The sequence below is a fragment of the Varanus komodoensis genome, unplaced genomic scaffold (genome assembly GCF_004798865.1).
Source record: "Varanus komodoensis strain SLA01 unplaced genomic scaffold, ASM479886v1 scaffold30, whole genome shotgun sequence".
Taxonomy (NCBI): domain Eukaryota; kingdom Metazoa; phylum Chordata; class Lepidosauria; order Squamata; family Varanidae; genus Varanus; species Varanus komodoensis.
This window is the reverse complement of record NW_025335762.1, coordinates 7,075,328-7,099,761: the sequence shown is the minus strand read 5'-3', so window position 1 is coordinate 7,099,761 and position 24,434 is coordinate 7,075,328. Positions and strand designations below refer to the sequence as shown.

The 24,434-nt window shown below is 47.9% G+C and overlaps 1 protein-coding gene across 1 annotated transcript; it reads right to left on the bottom strand.

The window, feature by feature from the left end:
• Nucleotides 1-14,967: 14,967 nt before the first annotated feature.
• NODAL (nodal growth differentiation factor) lies at nucleotides 14,968-22,740 on the bottom strand. Its single transcript, XM_044437383.1, has 3 exons — nucleotides 22,476-22,740; nucleotides 16,801-17,609; nucleotides 14,968-15,120 (listed from the first exon to the last, which is right to left on the bottom strand). The coding sequence occupies exons 1-3, from the start codon at nucleotides 22,738-22,740 to the stop codon at nucleotides 14,968-14,970; spliced, it is 1,227 nt and encodes a 408-aa protein (XP_044293318.1).
• Nucleotides 22,741-24,434: the final 1,694 nt, after the last annotated feature.

Below are 24,434 nucleotides of genomic sequence, written 5' to 3'. Positions count from 1 at the left end.
GGGGAAATGAGGCAGGGGGTGCCACGCCACTCAGCTTGCCTTCCTGCAGCAGCAGCTGGGGATTATCGCCCTGAGAACCAGGGTGCTGTCCTTGGGACCCTGGCCAGGAAAAAAAAGCCCTATCCCTTTCCTTGCCCATGCTGAAGCTGCATCTCTGTTGTATACATTAGGGTGGTAGATGGAAGAGACATCTTCCTGTGGTTAATTTTTGGGGGATGAACAGGCCAAGTTATCTAGCTCCCAGCTGTTTAACAAGAGCAGCAGCATATTTCCCCACTCGCACCCTGAGAAAGTTGGGGTAACTCGGATGGGCTCTTGTGTGTGGAAGAACAATGAGCTCTATTCAGTTCTGGAACTCAAATTCATGGGCTCACGGTTCTGTAAACTGAAGGGCATGCCTTTTGCACTTGGCTCAGGTAGTGGATCCCACGGTTCTTGGTAAAAATGAGATTCACACTTCTGAAATCTGACCACTCATGTATCTTATAAAATTGATTGCAGAAATTGATACATCTCATTGCTTTGATTGCGGAGGATGAAAGGTGTCACCCAGTTCCAGAAATCATAGTTTCATGAAATAGATTCAAGGCAAGCCTTCCTTTTGTGAGTGAAGGATTATTTTGTACCTTTTTGTGTTAACACACTAGGTAGAAGATGCTCTTCTGAGGATTCATCAATGCAGAAAGGTCTTGGGTATGTGGCAGGGCTGAAAACAGTCCATTTCCATGAAAGTGGCCCTTTTGAAAGGGAGGCCCAGGTGTCACTGCATCAGCAAAGCTGCTTTTTCTCAGGTAGACCTCCCTATTTCTAATACTTTGAATTCCTGCCTCTTAAATGGCTGGAAGCTAGAGTTCTCTGTGCCAAAGGAGCATTACATTGCCTCTGCAAGCAGAATGCCCAGTTCCCTGCAGTGAACACAGCCCCAATTGTGTGTGAGGATGTTGATTTAAAAGTTTTATTAGAACTCCTCCGCTCTGTTGGCCTGCTGCCTTCTGTCCCAGTGTGTTGAACTGGGAGCAAGTTGCTGATGAAAGAATTTGCCTGTGTTTGCAACACAACTAGCATGTGGTACAACACGGCCCAAGCAGGGGTTGGCAGCAGGTCAAATCTACTAGCACATTCCAAGAGTGTAGTAGATTTCTGATTCTTCGTTGAACAGCAATGTCTTTCCCTATACTTCAAATTATACTAATGAAAGAAAGGGAGGTTTGCATATCCAGGAGTGGAAAGACATTGAGCTCAGACCAGCTGTACAAACCAGTTCCTGAACTCAGAATTCTTTCGTTCTAAGTGCATGCCTTTGCAGCATGCTTTGGTTGGGAATTTCAAGGTTCTGGCAAAAAAGAAAAGTAGATTCCACTAGTAGGATGGGTGGATTTTTCTTAATCCTTTTCATTTGTGTTTTGCAGATTTTCAGGCTTCTTTCATTATACCATCTGCTGGAAGGACAGTGGGCAGTGGGGTCCTGCAGAAAGGGAAGCAAAAATGCAGCCAAGACTTGCCTAACTTCCATTGGCCCATAACTTCTCTCACATTTTTACAGAGGAGAGCATAGCAAAAACTGCCTCACAGGAGAGGCTGGAGAGAGAGCACAAGTGGACAAATGTGTGCCTGTGCCTCCAAAGCCATTTTTAGTGTGTTTTCTAGTAAGGTTTGTGTTTGTGTATGACTGAAAAGGAAGGGGGGAAATGATCCACAAGTGCACAGAAGCTGTGGAACTCAGAATATGCCCATCCACTGCAAAATCTGCAGCTGTTGCTGTACCACAAAACTCAACATACCCTCCCTTCTTTCCAGTTGCAACACCCTCTTGTTCTGTAAGGTTCAGAGGAGGAATGCGTGGAAAGTGAAAGGTCTGAGCTGCCCAAGGATGTCTTCTAGCAGTTATGCACTAAAATCACCCAAAAATCATTACTATTAACCATGGAAGAGCTGGAGACATGCCTCTCTGGAGACAACAGTTCTAAAATCCCAAAGGAAGTTCCATACTTGCATAACCCCAGCTGGAAACAATGCTCTTGCTCAAAGCACCCTGCAGAAAACCCTTAAGGATTTATTTCCTTAAGTTGCCAGTTGCTCAGATCAACAACCTAATGAATCAGTCAAGTAGTCTTAATCTGTTAGCAAACTGCTGTAGGTAAGCTTCCTTCTGCTAACACTGCTTCAAAAGTATAAAGCATCATCATCATCATCACCACCACCACCACCTTCATCATCACATCAATAACCCAACTTTCTACTTCCTGCAAGGAATGCAAGACAGCTTACAAGGTTCTTCCCCTCACCATTTTATCCTTAGCCCTGCAAGCTAGGTTACGGCTAGTGCCTGGCCTAAAGTCATCTTGAGTTGCATGGCTGAGCAGAAACTTGGACCCAGGTCTCTGCCATCCGACGCCAGGACTGTCTTAACGCATGGGCCTGATGGGCACTTGCCCGTGGGCCCCATACTAATCTGTGTATGTTAACCCTTGGAAAATTGGAAAACTTCCAAAATTAACAGTAGTTGTAGTTGTCGTAGGCGCCCCAGTACACTGCTTTGCCCAGGGCTCATAACGCTGTTAAGACGGCCCTGTCCAAGACCAATACTCTCTCCAACAGGGTGACCTTCGGAGGCATTTGGGCTGCAGCTCCCAGAATTCCCATCCAGCAGGGCCATGGATTGGGAATTCCGGGTGTTGTGGTCCAAATGTATCTGGAGGCCACAAGGTTGGGGAAAGTTGCCCTAACCACCGTGCTGGCTCTCAGTGTGGCTACCCTGCCTTTTGTGCAGCTTAAGGCACACTGAAACAAAAAGGGTTAAAATATGTATCGAAGCAGGAATGGTCCTTCCACTTGAAAGGCACTGCAGAGTTACTCCATTTTTCTTCCTTAAATTAGTTCAAAACTAAGAAAAAAGATGGAAGAAGGTAGGGCAAACCCAAGGATGGTTATGAGGAAAAGCCGCTGGGGCATAGTGGCTAGGGGGTTGGACTGGGACCTGAAAGCTACAAGTTCTCACTGGATGATACGGGGTTGTTAGTGATTTTCATTCTAAACTGCCTCAGATTATTAAGAAGATGAAATAGGAGGAGAGCCATGCAAGTCTCCTTAGGCTCCATGTAGGGGGGGGGGGGGAGGCTGCAACATAAATGTAACTATTAATTTTAAAATAAAAAGGCATTTATTTATTTTTAGAATTTAAATACTGCTAGATTTATTAAAATCCCTAAATGGTTTGCATTAATTATTAAAATAACATACAAAATGCGATTTTAAAAACAATTTGAATTACAATAACATCAACCATATTAATACACAGCAATGCAAGAGCATTATTAATGAGGTTGTGAGCCAAGGAAAGGCTGGGTAAACACGCATGTTTCCAGGGGGCATTTGAAAAATGCCATGTTCTCTGTCTCCTGAAGCATGCAGGGGAGGATTCTCCAAAGAGCAAGTGCTGCTACCGATTGGTCCTTCTGTCCAACATTTTGTTAATTTTGGAATGGACATGGGTATGGCAGGAAAGGCAGTCTGCTGGACATCCAGGAATATTTCCAGTAGAAGGCAGAATGTCACTGGCAATATCTGGGTGGGGTGAATTGGGGGAGGGGGGAGACAACACAAAATGTGGTGAATAAGAAGGAAATGGCACCAAGCCTTGACTGGAAGCATCCTAGATATGTCTAAATTGAGCAGATCTGGATGACAATCATACAGAGAGGAGGCATTTAATAAATGTAACAGCTAGGCTACATTTAGGTGTTCCAGAGGTCATTGACAGTTGTCTGGTTCTGCCACTCAGCCCACAGAGAAGGAAATTCCTCCCTTGCAGGCCACGCTCTTCAGTTCCCTTCAAATGTGTTTTGCTCCTGCAGCAGCCCTTCCAGCAGAGGATGGTTCTCTGTGAATGAGGACACCTGGCCACTCAAATTTCAGAGTTCTTAGAGCTGGGCCCACCTAGACAAGCTTGAAGGACAGTCTGGTTACAGAGAGTGAGGCATGTTTTAACATAAGTGGGTCCTAAGTCTTTAGGATTTACAAACTCAAGACTTGACCTTTTCATTATGCTCAGAGATATCAGCTTTGCCCCCTGCTTGTGTGAGTGCCTGCGTGTGTGTATGTGACCATCCACTCTGATAAAGGCAGAAGATCTCCAAAGTTTGCCCTCTTCTTTGTGTCCTTTGAGCTGCTTCTAATGAAGGCATTATGCTCTTGATGTTTTAGCATGAGGCTTCCTTTGTCCCTTGTAAATGGCTTCCTACCCAGGCTCGGCTAGTGCAGAACTGCCATTCATTTCTCTGGGATTTTTTGCATGGATTGGCTAATAAACAGAGGCTTCGCTATTAACCCAATCCACAAATGGGCTAACCTGGATTTTTTAACTGCAATGGTACTCAAAGGCTTAAATCCAAACACTTTGACTCGGGTGGATTGTGAGAAAAGCTAGAAGTTTGGAAAGTGGCAAACAGCTCACTAGAAATTGCCATAAGGTGCTCTAACATTTGTCAAACCACACACCAGTGTATGCTTTTAATATGGATGCTTCACAATAAAGTTAAAACTATAGGAACAGCATCAACAACTAGATTGTGCAAGTTATAATTCAACAAGCTCTAATTAATGCAGTGGGGAGAGATACATTCCTTGTTGAGATAATAGTAACAATCAGAAAAATAAAGCAACCTAAGAAGAAGCTCATTATTGAGAGAGTTTCCTCATGTAACTCATGGAATCAAATCCTCATGGGGGGGGGGGGGGAAATGCTGGCATCTGTGTTCAGCTGGAATTCTGGAGAAAAAGAAGCAAGGAGCACTGGGAGCCAGTGTGGTGTGGCAGTTTGCATGCTGGACCGGGACAGAGGAGATGGGGCGGCTTTGGGTCAGTTGCTGGCCCTCTCATAGGATTGTTTTTGTGCTTATAAAATGATGAGAGGAAATACATATATTGCCTTGGGTTCTTTCCAAGAAAGGCTGAATATAAATGCAAGGTAATGTAAGAAGGCATCTTAAGGTATCTTGAGACACAATCAGATGCCTGTTTCACCAGAAAAATGTCCTACAATTCCCAGCATTTTCTCTGTCTTTTGTGTCCCCCCGCTTTTTTTTTTTTTTTTAGTTACACACTTCTTCTTTTGGGGCGATTTTTAATGGCCACCTAATGCAAGGTGGTCTTCAGGTGGCATGTGTGTGCATATTTGTATGTGCGTTTGTGCATATCTCTCTCCTACACAAACTGAGGAAAATGTGGTAAATTGTGGGACCAGATTGCTATGAGATGTAACAAGCAGTCAGTGACCATTTTATTGAAGCTTACATTTCTAAAAAGTCAGAACGGGGACTCTTTGCAACACCATTCATGGGTGACAAGCCTTACCTTTTTAGACTTGCAAGGCTCTTTAATGTCTAAAGTAGAATAAGACTTCTTAAAATCTTAGTTATCCCCAAAGCTGAGTCACGTCTTCTGAATTCCCCATACAGCCCCACCCACCCCCATTTCCCTTGTCATACTACCTGTGCATTCCCAAATATGTGGATCATTAAAATTTTTCACATAGCCCCAAGTCACCTGGAAAGGTGAGGCTGTCATTTCTGGAAAAAAGAGCAGAGAGAAATACTGACCGGCTGCCAGAGCTCCGCTAAAATTCCTTTTTCTGCTGCAGGGGTGGGTTGGGCACAGAGCATCTAAACGAAATGCATCTCAAAGCAGGTGAGTCCCTGGGCTTTCCAGGGTTAGTAGCCTTGGCTTAGCACATCCTCCTCTGGAGCAAGCATGATGCTACTTGCATGCATTTCAATGCAAACATAGCTGGTCGAGTCATCAGCATTTCAAACTAAATGCTAAATGTCCTGCAGCAAGATGAGGAGGTTAACATCTAGGCTAGGACCCATCAAAGGGATCTGGGCAGCAGACAGGGTGAGCAAACACATCAGCCAGCCACCAGCTTCTCCATTATGGTGAAATGCATTTCTTTTTAAATTCTAGCCATTATTTCTAAATGTGCATCTATCAATACAAATCGGCATGTGTATATTTTGCCATCTTCTCTTGATAATGCATTTCCTAGTGCTCTCTCTTTTTTACATGGATCAACACAAAGCAAACAGTTCTGGTCTTCCTTTCACCAGATGGAGGGATCTGGAGGTCTCAAAATCTTGCACTTTTGTGGAAATCTTTTGGTTGGCAGAATAAAGGGGTTACATGGATATGCTTTTATCCTGTTTCTCCCTGCTTCCATTCACAGTTTCTCTCCAATGGGCAGATTTGATTATGTAGCCAAGCAGGCAGTAGGGGTCTTTTCCTATTTGCCATTCATAGAAGATACCCTTGTCCTCTGTACCTTTCCCATTTGTCTGTCTCAAACAGTTTTTCCTTGTTTCATTGTGGGTTCCAGCACAGGACTGGGAGGCCCTTGGGCAGGGTACCTTCTGTTTTTGCTTCCCTTCATGAGTTGACCTTCTTGCTACCGTTGTTACCAGATGCTCTTCTTATCATCCCTCTTACCATTTGCTTACCTGATGCCCTTGATTTTCTGCTCTTCCTCCTCCTCCTCCTCCTCCTCCTCAGCAGCACCATGATCCGAGTCAGTGCAAGGGGCAGGTGAACAAGAATTGCAAAAGCGAGGAGGAGAAGCAACTCCAGTGGCTTTTGTCAGTGGCGCTCTTTTGGGATGCAAGTCCTTAGCCTGTACCCTTCCATGCCTATCCTTCAGGTAGGCCTTATTTGGTTCCATTCAGAAATGTCTCTGCTGGCGCTGCCCAAGCCGTTTTCTCCTTGCAGAGAAAGCTGTTCCTAGTCCCTGAGGTGGTGACCTTTTGGACGGTACCATCCCAGACAGCAATTGCTAGAGCTTCATATGCTGCAGCAATGCCTTGTACAGAACACATGCATACCCCTGGGCCATGTCACTTGCAGCTTAATTCTTTCGCTGGACACTGTCTTCCATGTAGGCTGCCTCACTCCAGCAGTTCCATAAGCATATTGGTGATGTAGTCAGGGTTATACTGGAGTCTCTGCATTTTTAGAGGCATTATTTTATTTTGAATATGGGTTTTTTTTCTGCCTTTATTTTTAAAGCTTCATTTCAGAATCAAGTACAACTTCATGGGGAAATGGACTCAAGGGGTCTACCCTTAAATAAGGCCTAAAATCAACACAGAATAAATACATGTCTCTTTGCGCATGAAAATCTTATACATGCTGCTGAGTCAGAAAATTGGTCCAGGTTAAGCTGAGAGTCAGTGATGGCCCAAAGTCATCCAATGAAATCCATGGATAAGTGAGGACTCGAATCCACATCTCTTGAGTCCTAGTCCAGCATTCAAACCATTGCCTCCAGTTTAACTCCTGCTACTAGCGGTACGCCCCCTGCCCCCTTCCCATCCTGCCCGACCTGCAGATGCCAGGGATCAAACCAGGGACCTTGGAATACAAGCAGGTCTCCACTGTGCTTCCCCACCAGTCCAGGAGATCTGGAGGGTACCAGGTTTGGAGGCCGTTAGTCTACACTGACTAGCGGCAGCCTTTAAGCAGCAGTCTTTCCCAGCCCTTCTGGGAGATGCCAGCAGCGGCACCCCCCTATCTTTTGCATCCCAAGCATGTGCTCCATTATGGAGTCAGGTTCTTCCTCTCATGTGGTTCGGGCCACTGCTCTGAAAACTGGATGCAGCTGGAGTGAGCGTGGGTGTCAAGTCACACCTCCGCTGTGGAGATAAAAGGAAACATTTGGGCATTTCCTGCCAGTGGGATGGGAGTGTGATGGGTTCTTTTAGTGGGTCTGCAAGGTGGGTGGCGTGCATCTGTCCATCTGTCCGTCCATCTGTCTGTCTGCCTGCCTTCTTTTGTTACGTCTTGAAGCCAAGCCACCCACTCCAGCAGGTCTCCTTGCCTTTGGTGGCTGCGGCGTGGTGTGGAAGGGGTGGAGGAAGGGGGAACAGATTAGCTCCTTTCTGGGAAGTCATTTTGGGTAACAGCTCCTGCAAATGAGGCTCTTGTCACTCCTTAATTGCTGGAGGCTCACCCTGTGAAATGCTGTCTGAATTGCTTCGTTGCTGCCCCCCCCTCCCCGCCTCCACTGGCCTCAGGGGTGAGAACCAGACATGCTTTGTTTTTCTGCGGAGGCAGATGTGGATTGGGAGTAATCAGCCTGGAGAACTATTTTGGTTGGATCTGTGGGAAGGCAATGGCAAAACACGAAGAGGGAGTCTGCCTTCTAACAAGGCTGCAGTTTGCCCCCTCCCTCAGCCAGCAACAACTGATGGCCAGGAAAGTCAGAGGTAGGAGGGTCATCTGCAAAGCCTGCAAAATTCATGATTTATTTCCACAGCTGTGTGGTTGCACAACACATCCATTATCACACAGAGAGACTGGTATGAAGACAAGTCAGATCTTTGGATAAAATGCACAGCTTCATTTACTGAGAGATGGAGAGCAGGCCCATGGGTAGGAGATGGGCCATCGTCTGCTATCTCCTGGACCTTTATTCTTAAGATGGTGACCAACCCCACCAGATCAACCAGGAGCCCACCTGAGCTTCAGGGGAGCCCCTCTGCTCTAGGTCCTCCTTGCTGCTCAACTTTTGATGGGCTACACAGCCTATGGGACCCAAGGGCTGCTTGCCCTCAAGCTGGGAGCAAGAAGAGCAGGAGCAGCTAAAGGCTTTTGAGAGACCTTGGCCAAGGCATCTTCAGTGGATCCATCCATGGTGAGTCCACCTGCTCATCACCATGGTCTCCCGCAGCTATTTCTCCCCACGCTCTTCTTCATCATCGCTGCCACTTCCTCACTCAACAGGCAGAGAGCCCCTGGGCAGGCGACCGGTGGCATCCTCTCCTCCTCAACGGCACCAGAATGTGGGGTGGAGCGAGAGGCATGTGAACAAGCAGGTTGCAAAGTAACTCCAGGCGTCTTGGCAGTGGGGTCCTGCTGGGGTGCAGCTCAGCAGGTGCCTGATTGTGACTCCCTTTGATACCAGCCCTGATGAACAGGTAGAATGGACCAGCAGCTCCTCAGTTCTCAGTGCTTCAGGCTGCTTCTCAGATCAGCATCTTATTTTGCATTTATTTCCATCACTTCCCACTGCAAAATATATATATATATATATATATATATATATATATATATATATATATATATAGAGAGAGAGAGAGAGAGAGAGAGAGAGAGAGAGAGAGAGAGTTTCAGAGACACGCATACAATAGTCATCCATATCTAATATATCAGAACCATGAATAGAAACCATTATCAGCCCAATAATTTTTAAAATAGCATTGAAATATAGTCCAAAAACAAAAAGATATGAATTGAGTCGATCCTCTTTTCACCAAATCCACTGCACCCCTCCGTAGAATGCACACCACAAAAGCTGCCCGTGACAATTAGACTGTGGTTAATGTGCAAATGCCTGGACAGGAGCCTGGGCCATCAGCCCCGCTATGTCCAGTCATATGAAGTGCTAGAACCACTGACAGCCAAGGAAAGCCAACCAGGTGAGAAGGTTGCACCCAACAGTCAATCAGGAAGATGCGCTTGCCCCCAAAAGATGCATGCTCCCCCTCTCCCAGTCTCTAGTTCACATAGAGCAGTCCTTAATCCGAATCCGTTAGGGACCCTCCTCTATTTGGAAAGGCGGCTCAGTCCAGGTCTGTTTTAAAGATTAAAAACAAGTCCATGAGAAGCGGGAGAAAGGAAGATGAAGATGTGGCTCCTGAACAGCGGACAGGGCAGCCACAGTCTTCCAACTAGGGGGAGATCTGCATTGGCATTTCCATTTAAATTCTAGTCATTGTTTCTGTATCTGTGTCTATACATACAAATTAGCAGGTGTCCATTTCCTGCCAATTTTTGAGGTAGAGCTTCCCTCCCTCCCTTCCTCCCGTGATGCGTATGTGGCTACCATGAGGTAATTTAGGATGGCTTGAAAAGGATATTAGAGACACTGAGCATTTCACTGGGAGCAAAAGTCCCAAAACACTTCCTCCAGGCCATGCCTAGTACGTTGTTCTGGTTGCACAAAGTTTTCCAAATGGTTCCACATTAACAGCAAAAACTCCTTGGTCACACTGCTGATATGCTGCATGGAGGAGGTGATCCGCTCGGACAAGCCAGGGCACACAAGCCAGAAGAATAGCTTGCCATGGGGAAAAAGCAGCTGATGAAAAATCTTTTGCAAGCACAGCTCCTCTCCCCAGGGAGGCAGCTCTCTGGCCTGAAAAGTTACCCGGAGCTCAACGCTCACACCTCTTCTGGGGACAGTTAGTTGCTTACAAGCAAACGTGATCTGTTTCTCCATACCACAGAGCTGAGCCATTAGCAGGTGTCTGAATCCCCCCCCCCCCCATGATGACAAGATACTCCTGGGGAAAGCAAGGGAGTTCATTCTGGTTACACAAACATCCACTACACAAAAGACCGCAGACTTCAGATCAAAGGGCATGACCCAAAGCCCAGTCAGGGGTGTGTGATCTGGATAGGATGCTGATGCGGGGAGAAACTACATCCTTCCATTTTGGAATGGGGGTGGAGTGGAGATGTTTTCCAGGCCTTTAGAGGAGGGAGTACAAACATCAGTTGTCCCTATTTTCTGGATACCCATCCCTGGAAAATCACTCTTTTGCGGGGGCGGGGGGGGGGGGATATCTGCTTCTGGTGTCCTGGCTGGAGGGGCTGTGAGCAGAGTTCAGTGCTGACATTTGGACCAAACTCAGATTTGGAAGCCTGTTTCCCCATCAACCCATAGTTGCTCTTTTGGACCACTGCACTGACATTTCAAATGACCATAATACAGTGATTTGAAATTTCTCTCCCCTACTGTAGAGTGCACACAACCGGAAAAGAAATATCTGAGTGCGGGTGGGTGGGGAATGCATTATTTTTCCATACCGTACTATTTTATATTATGTTTTCATGACATTTCTTTTCATAGCAATTATTGCATTATTGTGCTTTAGACTGACTCTCCTGCGCGCGTGCGTGTGCGTGCGCGCAGAGAGAGAGAGAGAGAGAGAGAGAGAGAGAGAGAGAGAGAGAGAGAGTTTTGTTAAATATGGATTTCTGGTGTGTGTGTCAGGGGAGGGGGTTGCTTTGAGATGGCTTTTTGTGCTGGGAAGTCAAGAGTATATTTAATCAATCATGACCACTTTCTTGTCTTTTGCGTACTTAGACAGCATAATGCAGGTGTTGGGGAACATGGGCAGCGAGGTATATCCACATTCCTCTCCTGCTTGTCGTTTCCTGTGGGCAGCTGCTTGTGAACCAGATGCTGAACTGGGTATAGCTGAGCCTGATCCAGCGGGGCTGTTCTTCTGTTCCTAATTACATAAAAATGTATATGTTGCACCCACCTATTATGTACCCATCTTGCCTACCCATTATGACTTATTTTTTCTAATAAATGGTGGTGGTCCAAAAGAGAAGCATTATCTTTTAAATCAAAGAAAATGAATTGTGCGTACAAGAGGTTATAGCCTTCAACAAGAAATAGGGAAGGCCCTGAGAGGATCACCTGAGCAGAGTGCCGGCAAGCAGGCCTCGACTCTATGTCCATCTGTGATGTTCTGGAGCGCATAAATGAGAACAACAGTGAAGTGATGCAGCACAACCTTAACTTCCAAACAAAGCCATCCTATGCATGATTTTCACCCACCGTGCTCTGCTCCATGATACTTTGTCCCATTCTCCCCTCCCCAATTTCTTAAACAAATGATGGACAACATTCCAACACGCCTAATGAGCATACTTAATTGTCATGGACTTTTTTTTCTTTTTTTGAGGAGGGTTACCCTCATAGGTTTTATAAACCTCTGTGCATATTCAGCTTCTCCAGCTTCTTTGCACTCCTTTTCAGCTCCAGGCGCTTTTCACCCGTCTGCTGCTAGAAAGGGTGATGAGGGATGCAGAAGGAGCCCTGGTTTACATAGCAGAATAGACGTGTTCTCTACCTCCAAAGTGTAGAGTTTTGCAGTCCTCACTCCAAGAGCACAATCCTATGCATGTTTCCAGGGAAAAATGTTCTACAGCTCCCCGCAGTTTCTAGGCAGCCTTGCTTTCTAGGGAATGCTGGCAGTTATAGGACTATTTTGTGTTCCAGCATGGATAGGATTAGACCCTGAATCTTGTTGCCCATTGTCAATATGCATTATGCTCCATATTGTCCCTGCCATTATAACTAGTTAATCTCCCTCCCTCCTTCGGGCAACCTTTCCCACTTTGCATATAGATTTCCATCAGTCCAAAAGATGGCGTGCCAATGGAAATATGGCTTATGGCTTTTGAAGCCAGCAACATTGGTGCCCATTGCTACCTTCTGTGGCAGAGATCTACACTGTTTGATCATGTGTCGTGTGAGGAAGACCTTCCTTCTGCCTGTCCCAAATACTGTCCAATATCATTGGATGACTGGCCCCAAATTCTTTGAGGGGTGGGTGGGGAGACATCAACTTACCCACATTTGTCACAGCTAACTTACATTGTGTGGATGTTCGTGGGTCTACTCTGAGAGAGACTAAATATGAATTGACCCGTTGCCTTGGAGAAGAATTAAATGAAATACCTCGGCTGTTTCCACACAGAAACAAGAGCAGAGATTAGACTTGGGTGAGTGTAAATGGACTTGTTTTCAATATGCATTTCAGATGTTCCGACCTAATTCCAGCTCTCTCGGTGTTTGCTCTGCCTTTAAAAGTCCCTCTTGCCTAAATGTTCTGCAAGCCTCAACTTTCTCCCGAGCCCTAAACTTTCTTATGAAATGCCCGATTCTAAAAAAAGCGAAAGTTATTTTTAAGCCACCAGAGGGCATCCTCGAGCAATCCCCATTTAGATGAAGCTAAGCCCTCCCGTTCATTTCAATGAGCGATGTTCTGCAGATATTCCTGGCATATTCTGCGCAAATTATTGAAATGTCATAAACCTATGAGATTAAATGCACCTGTGTACATTTGCCTAATGTGTTATTTCCGTTCTCAGAGTGTGAGGGTTGCGGAGGTTGTTTGGGATGTCATTTTGGGATGCAGGATTCAGGTTCTTTGCTGACTTGCAAAAGAAGTTTAAGACACAATCCAGAACTTGTGCAAAGCCCCACCCGCAATTTGCATGCAAGGACAGCAAGATGGGGCAGCCGTCTTTTATTTTCCATACTGCATTTGTTTCAAGCATTGATAACAATATCATCAACCGAAATACTTTCGAAATACTTGCAATACATTCCTTTTTCTAAATGCCGGAGACACCCTTGAGATGATTTGAACACAATTGAGATATAGGAAAGAAACTGGGTTAGAAGTAAGGGATAGTGAAAAGAATTACACACTTTCCAAAACTTAACTAGGTTTAGACTAAGGTCACAGTCCTGTTGCTCATGAACCGAGACATGCTTCTTAGTCAAGGTTGCTGGAACTAACCTATGTCTGCCTCACTTTTGTCTAGTTATTTGTGGTCTCTGTCCCAAAATCAGATAAATTTGAATTACCTTAGTTCAGTCCATGGGGACTCTCATGGACTTGGTTCATTTCCAGTTCTGTCCCTAAGGGTCTTCAGCAGAATCAGAAGCACTAGGGTGTTTGGCTAGAAATTCCTTCTAAGTATTTCTTGAAGATTCCATCTTCCCAGTATTGCTGTTCTGCAAAGCCTTGAATCCCCATTTTTAAACACAATGTTTACACCACCCTTGGAGTGCGTACCCGAGCAGTCCAGGGCCGCACATATGGTTCATCTCTTTAAAAACCCCGAACAAGTAAGGCTGTAAGGTGGACTAGCCCTGAGTGGCTGGCCACCTGGGAGATTTGCAGCTGAACCCAGATCTCTCTACTCCCCATCTGGCAATCTAATAGTTAGACTCCAACCCATCCTTCCCCCACCTGGTGCCCTGCAGGTTTTTTGGACTATAACCCTCAGCTTTTCTGACCACGCACAAGACTGGCTGGGACGGCCATGCTTGGAGAGTGCCAGGTTTGGGAAGGCTCTAACCATCACTCCAAACTGGCTACCATATTTTGGCCCTGGGGAGTATTTCCCCCCCTTCTCAAAAATGACTCAGTGCTACGGACACCATGCTCTTGTCTAGCAGTGGTCAATTGGTGGCTCTCCAGATGTTTTGGAGTACTGCTCCCGTGTTCCCTCTCCTTTGACTATGCAGCCTTCCACTCATGCATAGAACAACTCTTACAGTCAAGCTGCAGTCATGCACAGAAGAACTTTCTTTGCAAGACATTCAGCAGCTTTCTTTGCCACTGCAGATCCTAGAATTTCATGCCAGCCTCCAGGCAAAATATCCCTGTCTCCACTGATGGTTCGTACTGGTGGGACTCTGGAAAAAGGCACCTGAGCAGACTCATCTTTCCCCTAAGAGAGTCTTCCAAATGTTCTGAACTACAATTGACAGCATTACTGGCTGTCTGGGAATGCTGGCAATTTTAGTCCAGTGTGGGGAAGTCTGGTCTGAAGGCACCTGGGCGTCCTTGGATAACTGCCCTGGCAGGGCCTGCAGCTAAGGGATGCTCTTGGGCCTCTCTTTCAATTCAAAAGAAGTTCTGTGGGACAGCTGCATTTGAGAGCTGCCATTTTTATTTCCCACAGTGCCCTGCAGTGAGGCCACATCAGCATCCTTGCAGGAAATTAAAATGGCGGTTGCCCTGGGACAGTGCGGCTGCTTACTGCTGCCACCTCCGGCTGAGTCCCACTGACAGAAGAGGGGGCTGCCAGAGAGAATCTTTTGTGAAATCTTCTTCAGGGATAAGCGCAAAGTCCCACTAGAAAGATGCGCCCCCCAACCATATCTGCTGCCTACCCGTTCTCCCATTCTGACAAAGTTTATGGGGACAAGACCCTAGTGGGGGGGAACAGCTTGCTCTCCATAGGGCAAGAAGGAGCATGCTTCTGGCCTCTTATGCAAGGATGATGGTCTGGGCCTCTGCTGCAAAAGGGGGAAGGACGCTGGGCCTTGTGGAGACGGGTTGCTGGAGGCCCCAGTGGTTGCTGGCCAAGAGCCCACAAACATCAGTTGCAGCCACATTCATCGATGATCATGTCCTCGTGGTGATGGATCTTCACTGCACCCTTCTCATAGTAGAGCATGGACAGCGGGCTCAGCTTGACTGGAGCGCAAGCCGGACAAGGCACCCGATTGGGCTGGTAAGCCTTCAGCAAGCTCTGCAACAGAGAAATGGGGGAGGGGGACAGAGGTAAGGCCAGTGGTGCAGCCAGGTGACGTTAGAACTCGGGTTTAGAGACTTACAGAGCCTCCTGGGTAGCCAAAGGTATTATTTCCATTGTGCAGCACACAATGAGCATTTATTTCCCACCCTCCCTGCCATCCAATGTTTTACAATTCCTTTTACTTCTCTGATATGCTAGAGCAAAGGAACAAAGCAGGACCATTTGCCAATCCTGGCTGAGGAGGAAGAGGAGGAAGCAGCAGCAGCAGATGATTTATTTATTTATTTTAAAATTTCTATGCCACCCCATTCACCGAAGCCTCGAGGCGGCTTACAAAACATAAGTTAAAATATAAAACACTAAAAATATAAAACACATTAACATTATAAAATAAGTCACCCTGGCCGACTTATGAAGGACTCTGAGCATGTGCCCTCTGACATTTTAAAGTCTTAACTCACAGCACCATCCTGACTACAGGAATAAAACTGAGTTGGTTTCTGATGCCCTGATTGTAAATATATTGACTCAGGAATGAGCCCTGTTCAAGTCAAGATAATAAAACATGTACCTGTAATCACATGCATGGCAAGAGAGCTGCTACTTGACTAGGGGACGTCTTTCAATACATAATAGATATCCTGTGGCAAGTATCCTTAGGTCCAGGGATGCCCGTCGTGTCCAGGCTGGCCTACATGCAGCTTGCCCCAGCTATCACCTGCCACTCTCTGGGTGGCCATTTTGGGGTTGCCCAGGCTGTGGGTATCCCAGACTTTAGTCCCAAGCTCCAGACCTCACTGCAGCACTGGCAAGATTATGGCCCTTTACTTCAACCCAGAGAAAATGAGACCCATGAGACCAGAAAGATCAGTGGTGTAAGTGGGGGGAATCAGGACTGACTCAAGAAAATGCATAGAAAAAGAAAGCATGGTTCCTTTTCTACGCATGACATCCTTCCAACATCTGCCATTTTTGCATTTTTTTTTTCTCAAGGGCTGTCCTGTGGCCCTTTGTATGTTTAACTCCTGAAGAAGGAACTTTTACTTAAACTGTTTGTAGGGCTGGATTTTCCTCTTTTCCTGACCAACATGCCTGAGGGGAAGGACAAGTTCACCTTTGCTCACTCCACCCCATACTGAAGCCAATGGGCCTGAAAATTCAACTTTGCTTTATCCGTGACATTGGGACTGTGCTCTCCACCACCCCTGAGCTCAGCCAGCCTGCCGTTTCCCCCAGAGCTGCTTTATGTGCAGGAAATGAAACCTTATGCAGCGGGGTGGCAGTCAAGGCGGGGAGCATTTTTTGAGGGAAAGGAGAGCAAGGTCCCTGATCTAGAGAAGCACCTTCAAAACTGAGAACCAGAAGGGAGAGAGCAGGAGTCTGGCAGCTGGGCATTCACGATTAGCACCTGGACACAGGTCAGATGGCACCCAGGATGGTGAGATGTGTTGCTTTCCAATTTGAGCTCCAGAAATTATTTCTGGCTGTGCCTTAATGGATGCTCATAGCACATCACGTTAGGTGAAGAGCAGACATCTTTTCTGATGATGCATCTCCCCCTCCTTTTTGGGGGGAATGCATGGGTGGCTGCCCTACCTAAGCTTCTACAGACCTTCCTACCTGCTACTTTACAGAACCTCTGCAAAGAAACAGAGGATGTGGTTCTCCTCCTACCTGAACATAGGCATGATTGGTGGGCTTGAAGGTCTCATCCACTGGAGATGGGCAGTCTCCCTCGCATCGGTAGGCGTTGTACTTCTTGGGGTGCACAATCCAGTCTCCAAAGCCAGTCTTCTCAAAGTCCACCATCATATCAACCCTCTTGCACAGAGACTTGCCAGGGGTGTGGTTGTTGCTCAATTTAATCCTCTGCTTTTGCTTTTTGTTCCGTCGGTGCCGACGATTTCCAGGGTCTTCAGAAGCATGTGCCAAGATGACATGCTTGGACATCTCTACTGTCCTGATGAGACTTGGGCCCTGAGAAGGCTCCTCCAGTTCCTTCTCTTTGGAGAAGACAACCAAGAGGACTCTGTCAGTTCTGCTGTGGCTTGATACCTGTGCGGCTTCTCCAGATCCATTGTGTACAAATGCAGCCTGGACCCCACTAACTGCTCCTCCTTGGCCTTCATCTTCATACAGGTTTCCCTCCATCCAGTCCTCCTCTACAACTTCTGGATCACTCCTGCCAGATGGCACCCCTTGGTGGAGCCAAAAGCGGAGCAAGCTGGTGATATTGAAGACTTTCCAGGAGGAATGTCCAGCAGAAGCATTGCTGATGAATGAGCCAAGGAAGAATTTCTCTGTGCAGGTCTGGTTCCCATGGCAGATGTGATCGTGGCTGTGGTATATGCTCACTGTGACATTCCTGGACTGGGAGAATGACTGGAAGCGAACCCGGAGCTCAGCCAGCCTGACATCAGAGCTGCTGGAAATAGAGGTCATATCGAAGGAGAAGACCCAGTGGTCACCAAACTGGAATGAATCTGGAAGGCAACAGAAAAGGATTTCATGAATGGGACAGAGCAATTTTAAAGTTTCTTATCACTCCTTGAGGTTGGTGATTTTAGGCCCTGGATTCAATGAATGTTTGATGGCCATGTATATGACCTCATTCGTGAAGCACCCAGCTCACATTTCCCCCCCAATCCCACTCCCCACACTTCATGCTTTATGACCGCTTCTGTATTCCTGATATGTTAAAACAGCAAACTTGCTCACCAAACCTCATACGTTTGTTTAAAAAGAAATCTTGGAGTATGCAAAGTTTTGTATTTGAGATTCAAAGCATAGCACCATGTTCATCTGTGCCACACACACACACACACACACACACACACACAGGCTGTGGGGCCCCACACTTTGTACCAGTGACATTTAGACTCTGGAGCTGCCAAGCAGGGAGAACAGGTGAGACCCTAGTGGAAAAATAAAAGTGAAAGAAAATTGCTGCTCTGTACACAACATCTTGGGTGGAGAAACCATTCTTTGCATTTCGCTGATGTGAAGAACCTCCCTTCCTGGAAAAAAATTGTGTTTGGTACCCATTGGCTAGAATCCTTACCATCACCAGTCCACCCACCCCACTCACCTCCGGATGCTTTATATTTTGAAATACGAATTGCGCATTCTTTCAACTCATGACTATTAAATGGACCGAACACACATGTTGTGCTTCAGAATTTAAAAAAGGGACAGCCTGCTTGATGCATGAGTGGGAAGGTGTCAAGTCAGGATAATAGACAAGTGAATCAGCATTTAGTTTGCTGGTTAGTAAAGAGTTTCACATGCATAAAACTGCGGAGAAGTCAGGAGCAGTCTGTGGCATGAATAATCCTCCATAAACCATGTTTTAAGGTATGTCAGCCCCTTGGATTTAGTTACAGGAGAGACATACTTAAGTCCCAGTGATAAAGCTGAATCCAGATTTAGTTGTGCTTAGATCAGACCAAGTGAACTCAATGGAACTTAAGTTAGTCAAGAGTAACTTGCCTTGTTGATTTCAATGGGTCCATGGGAACCATGATAAATCTGGATGCAATCCATAGTGTCCAAAGACTATTTTTCAGTCCATAATATTTATGAGGAAAAACTGGATGTATCCTAATCTACTTGGAAACTTAAAGATGAATGAAAAAGACTCCAAAGGATCTTTCAATGCAAACTTGAGTCAAGCTGAAGACAGACATGACTGGCTTCAAAGGAGCACTGTCACAACAACCCTGCAAGTAAGGCCAGTATTGTCCTTCACTCCATTTCTTACGTTTATGCTGTGAGTGCAGTTGTGTATGCATCCAAAATGGCACCACCCACTCTTCAGAAGAAGGAAACAGTTGGAGGGGGAGAACCCATGGTTTGAAGAAGCACAGAAGATTCTTAGAGCAGCCCCCTCCTGCCCCCCTCGAAAAAAAGGAACAGTCCTGTAAGAACTGAGCATGCTTACTGGCCACAAAATACTGGCTGACTATTTGGACGAGGGGGAAGGTAAATGAAAAAGCAGGAGAGGTTGAATGGAATGGCTGAAATTCTGAACAGGGACACCCCATCCTTGACCTGTGAAGATGTGTTATTTTAGGATTGCAGATGTACAAGCAGAGAATAGGAGAGAGAGGCCCAAGAGGCCACCTGGCTAAGCCTAGCCTATGCCTTGCATGCAGAAGGCCCTGGGCTCAGCATCCCTACTTAAAACATTGGGCACCAGAGCCCTCTGCAACCAGATATGTTTGAATGCAGCACCCATCACTCTCAGTCAGGATTGGAGGGGTCAGTGTTCTAGGAATACTGAGTATTATTCTGCATTTCTAAAACAGAACTCCTGAACAGCCCACCTGCCTGTAAGATTTAAAGATAAAGGGAATTCTATAAAATCTTTAAAACAAATTAATGTTAAAACATCACCTCTGCATTCCGTGTAAGTGCCATCCCTCTAGCCCCAGGAGCTGCAATCGGTTAATTAATTGACTAATTGGATCATGCATCTTCAAAGCACCCAGGTATGATTAAATTTCAATGCAGGTAGGACCCCTCCAGGCTAGCTCTTCTGGTTTTCCCTTCCCAGGCTTTTGCAAGAGGGCTTTGAAAAAGCTGATCTCTTTTACAATATTGACATTTTTTGGCTTTTGAAGTGGAAAGAACAGTAGACTGAGGAAGAACAATTGGCAATGACTGCAATATGCATCTGTGTGTGTGTAAAAAAGAAATCATATTCCACCTCAGAAAGTTAAAATTGGCCGGGAAAGCAGGGAGAGAATTCACATTTGGGGGAGAGATTTAGCACAGTTGAATAGCCACTTGGGGTTTCAGGACATCCCCGCAGGTTCAAAGGATCAGGTAAGCTGGTGATGGTGAAAAGCCATTTTCTTCCTGAGAGCCTGCCGCAGGTGTCACTCCAGCAGACCACAATTCCCATCATCCCTGACCTTGCTGGCTGGGGCTGCTGGTCATTGTGGCTCCTCCAGAGGGAACCCAATTGCCTTACCCATGCAAGGCCTGGAGGGCCCTCCCAGGCACGACAGATGGAGGTGAGAGAGATGGGCAGAACATCTGCTCTGGTTTAAGGAAGCCTTACAGGTGTGCCCTGCACATTTTTCTGCCTTAATGGAGTGTTCTGAAGTGCAAAGCTGCCCATGCACAGAAGCTGATCTGGACCAACCTTCCTCACCCCGAAGCCCTCCGGGTTTGTTTGGGTTGCAATGTCCATCATTCCCAACTACATGGCCAAAGGTGCCCTGGACTAATACATGCGGAAGACACCCGTTCGATTATGCCTGCATCCGAGTCTCAAGCTGAAGGTCTGCCCCACCGCCTGCTTTGGCTGGGAGCTGCCGCAGCCTGACCCAGGTCTCTTGTTCTGCACACCAAGACACCACTGGCCATGCCAGCTGAGAACAGGGCAAGCTGCAGCCCACAGGCTGGAGGGCAGCAGGTGGGAAAGGCTGGTCTCCGTGTACCGATGGCCGCAACACAGCCTACGAAACAGTACGAGCAGGAGAAGAGCCGAGCTGCCTCAGACCAGACCCTCGCTGGTATCCTTCCCTGCACTGACTTGCTTTGCAAGCTGCCGGGAAGCACGGTACAGTGGTTAGAGGGATGGGCCATTCTGGCGCTCTCCAGATATGCCGGGGCTACGACACCCACAGTCTTGGACTGTGAACTATGGGAGTTGTAGGTCAGCACAGCTGGAGGGAAAAAGCTTGGAACTGCTGCAATAAATGGCCAATCTGGATACTTGTTGTTCTCCAGCAAATGCTTTTTAAATGGCATATTGAACTTGGAGGTTATGATAGCCAGCATTTATTTATTTACTTATTTATTTCTACTTCAGCTATCTCCCCAGCACCCCAAGGTGGCTTGGATAATCCTGCTTTGCATTTTATCTTCACAACAACTGGTGGTACAACGGGGTAATTGAAGACCTTGAACTTACTGGTTTTAGCAACAGTGGGGAGTGCTGGAGTTAGGTTTAAATGGCTATAAGCGCCACTTCAGTTGCAAAGTGCACAACTTTACATTCCTCTTCTGACTCCACCCAACTGCAGCGTCATTCTGTACAACCGTTTCAATACACACGGTGTGTTACAGTAATAAAATATAGTGAAAAACGTGTGCCAACCGCGATGAAGGAAACACATGCAGTGCTGCATTTTAAACTCTTCCAAATTGTAGCGCTATCGGGAACAAATCTGAAGCCCCAGCCCAAGAAGGCTATTGTTCCCCCAAGGCAATAGCAATTTACAGCGCAGTCCAATGTGTGTCTCCTCAGAAGTAAGCCTCCTCGCGTATGGCTGCTCCAGGGATGCGTACATGGGATCGCAATGTTAAAGACAGTTACGGACTTGCGTGAGGTTAGCCAGTTTGACGCTTTGCGAACAGTCTGAATTTAAAACTATTGTCGGTCCTAGCCGGTCCTATTTGCAGCTGCTGCCGCCACACAACTGGTTTTGTTTGTTTTTGGTAGCAGCGAATTCATTTCAATAAAGACGTCCCTCTCGCTGCCCTTTTGACAACACCTGTTCCTACCTGTGCGCGCAGGAGAAGGTCAGAGCGCAGACGCAGCCCTGCTGGAGCAGACCGAGAGCGGTGCCCGCGGGAAACACCCAAGCACTCTCCTGCCCACGTTCCCCAGCAGCTGGGGCACACAGGCACCCTGGCTGTGATCTGGAGGTGGCGTGCCCACCACGGGGGGGGCGCCCACTTCTGAGAGGTTCCCGTGGACACAGCAGGAGATGTTCCGCGCGTCCCGCCGCTCCCCGCGCTCCCGGGTCGCCCTCGCCCGCTTTCGCCTCTCCGCACGCCGCCCGGCCAGCGGAGGAGGCTCCCTCCCAAGCAGGCCGCCAGTGGAAGTGGGGGTGACGCGTTCGCCCCCAGCCACCTGCGGCCGGTTCGCAGCCGCCCCAGGCCGGTTCCGACGCCCGCGCCTCCCGCCCCCCGCCCTGCCCCCTGCTCGTCCCCCGCAAACGCCCCCCGACAAGCCCGCCGCGCCGCGTTCGCCCCCGAGGGCGCCCTCGCCCCTGCCACATGTCAACGCAGCGACGGATGTGGATTGCCTCTTCTCCCTCCTCCGCAGACGTCTGAGGGCACAATCCACAAAAAGCAGCCGCGAAGGGGCAGGGGGCTTCCTGCAGCTCCCGGCCCCTTTCCCGGGCGCGCTCCTGGCAGACACAAGGCTGGCGAGAAGCCCCCGCGAGCGGCGCAACGAGCGCGACCAGCCCTCCCCGTCGGCGCTTCACGCTGCGCACGGCGAACCGGGCCCGCCGCGCATCGCCCGCGCCTCGGCCGCCTCGGGCGCGGGCGGGCGGGCGGGCAGGCGGTGAGGGGGCGCGGGGCGGGGTGGGCACGGGCGCCGCGCTTACTTCGGGCCGCCAGGCTGAAGATCGAGTCGGCCTCTCGCAGGGCGGCGGGCTGGCGCGGGCGGGTCCCGGCAGCCAGCGACCGGTACAGCTGCAGCATGAGCGCCGGGTGCCGCGGGCGAGCGGAGGCTGCGGCAGCTTCTGGCGGGGAGGCCCCCTCTTGCGCGGGCGTCTGGAAGAGCCCCGCTGCGGGCTCGGGGCCGGCCAGGCTCTGGAGGACCACTGCCCACGACAGGAGCCCCGCGACCGAGGCAGTCCGGCGAGGCATCTCTTCAGCCGGGGCTCTGCTTGCCTGATCCCTTCCTTTCAAAAGGAAAGGAAGAGCCTTTCCTTTCTCCCCTTTCCCTCTAAATCAGAATGCTTTCTCTCCGCCCCCCACTCCAGAACAAATTTCCTTCCTTCCTTCCTTCCTTCCTTCCTTCCTTCCTTCCTTCCTTCCTTCCTCTCTCTCTCTCCCCGTTCAAAGTAGAACCTTTCTTTCTCTTCCTTTCTCTCGCTCTCTCCTCTAAACCAGACTGCTCCTTTTTTTCTTTCTTTCTGCCCGCAAGAACAGAATTTCCTCCCTCCCTTCGCCTCTCCCTCTAAAGCAGCGCCTTTTCTTTCTCTCCCTCGGATCGAAGCATCCTTCCTCCCTCTCCCACTCTGCTCTAAACCAGGCTGTTCTTTTTCCTTTCTCTCTGTCCCCAAGAAAGAATTTTCTTCTTCCTTTCTGTCTCTCCGCTCTCTTCTAAAGCAAAAGTTCCCTTCTCGTGCGCTCCCTCTCGCCCACCCCCCAGATGCTTCCTGGCTTTTTATTTTCTCAACCAGAGCGCTTTCTGCCTCTCTGGGGTTCTTCTTTCTTTCCCTTCTCCCTTCTCTCCCTCTCCTACGTTCTTCTTTCCAGCGGAAGAAGGTCTTAGCCTCGTGCGCCCGGCGGCTCGCTCTCTCCTCCACTCCTCCAGGACTGACACTTTTTATACCTGATGCGCCTAATCTTGCGAGTCTTTGATGTTAACAAGCTGTCAAACTTTCTGCAACGTCCACGCGGTCCTGCTTCTCCGGCAACTCCACCCACCGCCTTCCCCTCCAGCGGGGAAGTGATGAGCAGAAACACTGCGCGGCCGTGAAGGACCGTTCCCCGGCATTATGCATCAGCCCAGAGCGGAATGCGAACGGGTGATTGCTTCACAGATGCTTGAAAGGAGCCCGATCCGCCTGGTGGGTGTTCTTTCCCGCCCACCTCCACCCAAATTTGCATCCGGATCCTCTGATATCTCAAGCCTTGACACTTTGCCGAGAGTGGGGAAGCCCACCTCTGGTCGCAGCGGGCCACCCTCTGGTCACGTTCTTCGGGAGGGGGGCATTTGAGAAATGAAAAATGCTTATCTTATTCCTTAGACTTAATTCATGCTGCACCCTTTGAGGGATGGGTACCTGACAGTGTTAAAACAAAAACCTTCCTTTCTTCATCGCTCTTTCTTTTTTCTTTTCATCTGCCGTTGTCTTCTTCCTTCCTTCACCTCTTTCTTTCCTTCTTTCATCTCCATCCTTCCTTTATTTTTCTCATCTGCCTTTCCCTTTCTTTTTCCATTTATCTTTCCTCTGCTCTCTCTCTTTCTTTAACCATTCATATATGTGTGCAAAATTTTAGCTGTAGTTTTAAGGAAGGTGTTCAGCATGTTTTCCAAATAAGACTTGATCGTCAATAGTACAGGCTAGCCCTTCCTGCTTCGGATTCCAGCATTCCCAAACAAAAAGGTTCTCTCCAGAGTTCATCATAATTGCAATAGACCTCCTTGAAATCAATGAGACCACATTTAATCATGACTAATCAAAATTCTGCTCATTTCAATGGGTCTACTGTATGTACAACTAACACTGGGTTCAGTGGATCTACTTTAAGTGTAATGAAGTCAGGATACAACCTAAAGGGGATTTTCAGCATCTCTTCCAAATGCAAATCAGATGGAAGAATATCTTTTT

What these genes read in the sequence shown, in the direction of transcription:
- NODAL (XM_044437383.1), bottom strand. Translation starts at nt 22,740, where the DNA reads ATGCCTCGCCGGACTGCCTCGGTCGCGGGGCTCCTGTCGTGGGCAGTG. An exon ending in CTTCAGCCTGGCGGCCCGAA is followed by an intron (nt 17,610 to 22,475) that starts GTAAGCGCGGCG and finishes GTTGCCTTCCAG; the next exon opens with ATTCATTCCAGTTTGGTGAC. An exon ending in CCAATCATGCCTATGTTCAG is followed by an intron (nt 15,121 to 16,800) that starts GTAGGAGGAGAA and finishes TCTCTGTTGCAG; the next exon opens with AGCTTGCTGAAGGCTTACCA.